The sequence below is a fragment of the Solenopsis invicta genome, chromosome 2 (genome assembly GCF_016802725.1).
Source record: "Solenopsis invicta isolate M01_SB chromosome 2, UNIL_Sinv_3.0, whole genome shotgun sequence".
NCBI lineage: Eukaryota > Metazoa > Arthropoda > Insecta > Hymenoptera > Formicidae > Solenopsis > Solenopsis invicta.
The window spans coordinates 22644726-22650725 of record NC_052665.1 but is presented as its reverse complement, the minus strand read 5'-3'; the positions used below and the strand labels follow the sequence as shown (position 1 = coordinate 22650725).

At 44.9% G+C, this 6000-nt stretch overlaps 1 protein-coding gene across 3 annotated transcripts in view; it reads right to left on the bottom strand.

The window, feature by feature from the left end:
* Positions 1-2492: 2492 nt before the first annotated feature.
* The window catches only part of LOC105203446 (coiled-coil and C2 domain-containing protein 1-like), a 105127-nt gene continuing 101619 nt past the window's right edge, over positions 2493-6000 (bottom strand). For all 3 annotated transcript variants that reach the window (XM_026139868.2, XM_026139869.2, XM_026139870.2), the window contains one exon: positions 2493-2716. In XM_026139868.2, the coding sequence (XP_025995653.1) occupies positions 2597-2716 (120 nt within the window). In that variant the 3' untranslated portion in view covers positions 2493-2596. The remainder of the gene's footprint in view (positions 2717-6000) is intronic.

The following is a 6000-nucleotide window of genomic DNA, read 5'->3' as shown; positions in this document are numbered from 1 at the left end:
CCAGTGGTTAACCCGCTCTTTGACTTGATTACTATGAAGCGCGCTGCCTTGCGCGCTCTTACAAGGATGGAGAAGAGGTTCAGTCGAGATGACCGACTGCGCGAGCTGTACTTCGACTTCATGCGGACGTACGAGGAACTCGGACGCCGCAACGGGAACCCGAGTGAACTATTTACCTCATCATAGTGTACTGCGTGAAGCCAGCTCAACCACTAAGCTGCGCGTATTCAAAGGCTCCACGATGGTTTCCTCTGGAGATTCGCTAAATCGGAGCCTTCTCGTGGGCCCGAATCTGTTGCCTCCGCTCGCCGACGTCCTACTACGCTGGCGATTGCATCGCTACGTCCTGGCCACAGGTAGAGAAGATATATCGCCAAATTCTGGTCCACCCAAAAGACCAGGACCTCCAGCGCATCCTTTAGCGGTATAGCATCCGGGATGAAGAGGCGGAGTTCCGCCTGAACACCGTGACATACGGTTTAGCGTGCGCGCTGTTCCTGGCCATGCGCACTCTCCTCCAGCTGGCCGACAATGAAACGGACAACTATCCGCTGGCTGCTCGTGCTTTGCGCGAAGACGTCTACATGGACAATGTCTTGACAGGCGTCTCGAGCCTGGAAGAGGCGCTCGAGCTACGACGACAGTTGACTGATATGTGCATGGCGGGTGGCTTTCCCCTGCGCAAGTGGTCAGCTAACGAGACGAGAGTCTTGCAGGACATTCCGACGGAAAACCACATGCAGCAGGCGCTGCGAGACTGGGGACCGCACGAGACGCACGGGACCTTGGGCTTGCGGTGGCATCCCGCCATTGACGCATTTTCATTCGCCATCCCGGCGATCTCTTTGACCGAGGTAACGAAGAGGTCGATACTATCCTTCACAGCCCGACTGTTTGATCCTCTAGATTGGCTGGCGCCGGCTGTGATGCGAGCCAAGATCGCCTTTCAGTCGATTTGGCTGATGAGTCTCGGCTGGAATGAGCCCCTCGACGATGCGGAGAGACGATTGTGGCGCGAGTACGAGGCTGAGCTTCCCCGTCTACAGAGTGTGCAAGTTCCGCGACGACTGGACGTCTGTTTGTCGAGCGGCAACGCGGAGTTCCATGACTTTGCCGACGCCTCTGAACGCGCTTATACCGCTGTCATCTACTTGCGGACTCCGGTGCTTCCTGGAGAACCTGCCTTAAATAATTTATCTATAATTTATAGATATTCGCGACACAATTAAATAATCCATTGTAAATGCGTTTTAATCTCCGATCGCTGTAAAAATTATCGCAACGGGAAAAATGTCTACTTCAACTGTGCTCTTTTCATTAGTAAAATATTAAATATTTTATTTGTGCTTACCTTCATTACAATACCTATCGTCACAAACACTCCGTTGTTGACTATATCTTTTCGCTTATTTATTATTATCTGTGAATAAGGAAAACAGCTTACAAAGTATATTTTCTTATTGACAAATAACAATTTTATTTTTTCAAAATAATACTTATCTGACTAAAGGCTTCCATCCGCTTTCTTTTAATTAAATTTAGAGTAAAAATTTAGTAAGCCTGACTTTATTATCAAATATTCCTTTGAAATATTTCGGAGAAGTGACCGATCAAAACTGAGATTACAGAGGCTAACTGTCAAAACACTACTAACACTACGATACATTCGTGATCGTTGACGCAGCGTCTGGTCATGAACGTAAAAATAACTAAGAAAAAAACGTGGCGCCTAAAATCGAACCCCAGTCATTAATGCAACGCACTGTACGTGTACAAATTTCGCTTAGCGCACGTAAATGCAAACAGAGCAGTAAATGTATGCAACAGTAGTTGATAGGTCTTTTCGCAGATGGCAAAATAATCGAAAAATAAAGACAAATCTATGCGTTGGACAAAGAGCGATAGCCTAGTCTCCCTCAAAAAATAATCTGCAGTGCCAGCATCGAGAAAGTTCTTCGGTTACTGTAGCATCTTCTTAAAAGTTTTTTGTTACAAAGATATGATTTTTTAAAAGAAAAGTGTATTTTTGAACATTTTTCATTTTTGTTTAATAACTTTTCCTTTATATCATTACAATAAATCATTTTTCGGCAATGTTGATTATGCAGTCATATTTCTGAGATTCTGAACTTTCACTTAAAAAAAAGAATGCTGAAACATATTGATTGGAACCAAAGTTATAACCTCTCAAAAGTGTCTTTCAGACAAGAAAATGTGTTTACGTATTTTACAGGATCGGTTTAAGGATTAATTGGTGTGAAAGAACATTTTCTTTTACAAAATGGTCAAAGTTTTTATCCGTTTATATTGTTAAATATAAATTAAGTACAAGTTGTATATAATTCATCTATTATAATTTGATACGAATCATAACAAGGATATTATATTTTTAAAATTTGCATCACTATCTTTATGTGGATATATATATATATGTCTATACATTAGTTTTTATCTTTATTTACGAGTATGTATAAAGCTAGAAATATATTATATATAATACTAAAAAATAATATTTTATTTTCGACGTGTTTACAAGAATTCATAATATAACCGACAGCAGAGTATAAATTTTCGCTGTAATTTGATAAATCGAGAATTATTGATCAATAATCAGCCATTTGTCCGTGATACTTTCAATTTGCTTAAAAAGTATTGGATTCCTGAGACGGACTTTCACCTCCAATTTCCCTCCAATTGCCTTTCTGCCATCCATAAGCTGAAATACATGTCATGATAAGTTCTTTCAATTTTATTTTTGTTTATACACACAAAAAAATTAAATGATCATTTCAAAAACAACGTAAGTCAATTTGTCGATATTGAGATATTAAAGGATTCAAAATCAGAGGAGGTAGATACACAATTTCCTTCAATAATCACATTATTAAGCATTATTTTTCTACAAAACTGACACTCGTGAAAAAACACCATAAATCAATAATTATATTGTTTCTTATATTATATTCTGCACTCGTCAACAAAAAATAGGGAACACTTTCCAGACACCAAAAATTAGGCTATTTTTAAATGGCTGTAGCTCGGCGAAAAATCATCACAAGTAAAAAATAAAAAAAGCATTTTGAAGCTTGAAGTTTCAACTTTAACGCTGAATCGACTGATTTTTAAAGTTCTTTTAACTTTTTTGTCTTATGCAGTAAAAAAAGCACACCTTGTTTTGTTCCTTACAATTTCGTATATTTGACACTTTGCAGCTAGACAAAAGAATTTTTTTCGAACAATTCAAACAAAGCTTTATAAACTACAATATTTTGCCTACAGAATACTTTTTTTTAAATTTCTCTACGTTTTTTTTTTACCAAGTTACGCAACTTTGAAGCTAAACCTGCATTTTTTTACAAATGATATCCGTATTCCGTGAAAAATCATCGTAAAAAAAATGAAAAAAGCATTTTAAAGTTGTAGTTTATGAAGCTTTGTTTGAATTGTTTGAAAAAAATTCTTTTGTCAAGCTGCAAAATGTTAAACGTACGAAATTTTAAGGAACAAAACAAGGTGTGCTTTCTTTACTGTATAAGACAAGGAAGTTAAAAGAACTTTAAAAATCTGTCGATTCAGCGTTAAGATTGAAACTTCAAGCTTCAAAATGCTTTTTCTCATTTTTTATTAATGATGATTTTTCGCCGAGCTACAGCCGTTTGAAAATAGCCTAATTCTCGTGAAAGTGTTCCCTATTTTTTGTTGACCAGTGTATAAGAACACATTAAATAATAAATCAATAACAGGTTAAATACGAAGTGATGAAAATGTCAAACATAAGGTTAGCAGATGTTAGAGCGATTATTCTGCTAAATAATAATTTTTAATTTTTACAATTTTCAACTTATTTGAACTGCGTGCCGTATATTCATCGAAAACTTAAAACTGTCATAATGCCGGAATATGTGATATTATTTGTTAAATTTCAGCTCCCACATTTTATTTCATACGCTAATTCAGCTTTTATATTTAAGTCACGCGGTTCTTTTCTTATGTAGCGAGACTAACATTTGTAATCGGGAATGCCCGTATGGCGGCGCTTGCTGTATGCAACCAAACGCGGCTGGCATGTCTCTCGCTCTCTCCCCGCCTGGATCGCCATCGCTAGAGACGTGCGCTATGTTTTCTCTCGTCATCGTCATTGTAAAGATCGTCGTGTTATCAATAAATCCATAAGGTCAACACATCACAAGGAAGGATTCATTCACCTCGACGGCCGAGGCCGCCAAGGGGGGTGCGTCTCCCGCGGGCGGGGTCCCAGTAGATGGGCCCCCGGCTGCGGGGGATGCTCGGCTGCCGGGGTCCACCTCGGACTCTTCGGAGTCCGGGGAGGAGCCCCCGCCGCCCAAATCGCGCGCGGTCGAGGAGGCCGGCGCGCTCGACGGAGCTAGCGTGTCGAGTCACGCTTCCGGGGATAACCTCCCCGTGGCCCGGGTGGTTCTGTCCCCCCTCCCCCCCCAACTCCCGCAGAGGGAGCGGAGGGGGAGTAAGGCCACGAGGGAGGCGAGGCCCAAGGGAGGCGCGCCCAGTGCGCCCTCCCCGGGGCCGCCCGTCCTCGGCAAGGGGAAGCGGCGTTAAGTGCCGTTCCTCGGGTGCCCGTCCCTAGCTGCCCCTAGCGCTCGGGGGATGCGACGGGATGGGGCCCAGGCCGATGGGGCCCGACACTAGGCGGGATGTTCTCTCCCCTGGTGTCCGGCCCGGCCACGCGAGCGCCGTGGACGGGAGGTGGTGGGGCGGGCGGCGGCGACCGCTCGTCCCTGGGCGTGGAGCTCGCACCGGCGATATGTCGGGAGCGGCCCCATGGCCCTAAATGGGCGCGGGGGTGCGTGATGCCTCGCTCCGCATCCCCGGGGTCGGGCTAGGCCCTACTGGCTGACGTATCTCGGCTGGGCCAGCAAAGCCCGACTCCCAACCCGACAAACTGGCGCGTCGGGGAGCTTCATGCTCCGATCCCCAGTGGAGGGACGTTGGCGTATGTCTACAAACCCGGTCCCTCCACGCAACGGGGCGAGATGGGCTCGGTGGGTTTTTAGTGGGTAGGCGGGCCGGGCCTCGCCAACTTTCTGCCGCGCAAGCGGTCTGTGCCGGCGAGGGGTACCGCGTCCCGAGTCCCACACTCCCGTGGTCTAGCCAACCCGGGGTACTATGAGTATTTTCCCCCCGTAAAAAAAAAAAAAAAAAAAAGGATTCATTCACCACCACTGAAATTCTCAATATTAATGCTTCAAAAATATTTATAAAATCTCCCCTTCGCGGGAAAAACTATAAATAATTTCTATTTAATAGAAAACTTCGAACAATATACATAAAAACACAATATAAATTGTGGGTTAGCTTATGGTATTAGAAGGTTCCACAAATAAATGAACGTTATATGTTCACGTGTTCTTTAATAGAATAGCTCTTTGTTACAGATGTGTTTTGTGTAAGTGTGATCTTTCTCTTTGGTAGTGGCTTAGGCGGCGCCCGAAGGCGTCTAAAAAAGTCGGTCAGTTGCCGAATAAATTGCGTATTAATTTATCCTTCTTCCTCTTCTTTTTCTCTCGCTTTTCTGCGGGGAGAGATCGCCCTGGCGTGGTAGGACGCGGAGAACGCGGCGATGAAGCGACCGGGACGACGACGTCGCTTCTGGGCCTCGGCGGAGTGCTCGTGGCAGGCGTAGGGGACGTCTGGATACCGCTGGACGTAGTCGAAGCGGGTGGAGACGTTTGTGTCCCTTGATTCCTCGTCACGGTGCACCGGCGTCGGGGATCGTCTTGCCGTGGTAGCTCTACTCCCACTAGCTTCCAGGGAAAGAACGCTACGCCTTGGTCGGGTATAGGAGCACCCTGGCACCCGTCAAGACAGATGCACCCCGGACAGTCCGGGTGCGGGTAAGGACCGGGACGGTCCCGTCGAAGACGTCGACGAGGCAGTTTGGCGTGCCACGAAGCTCTTCGACCAAAAAACTGAAAGCCCTGGAGGGAGCGCACCTCGTGTTACACCGAGAGAGAAGGCCCGTGC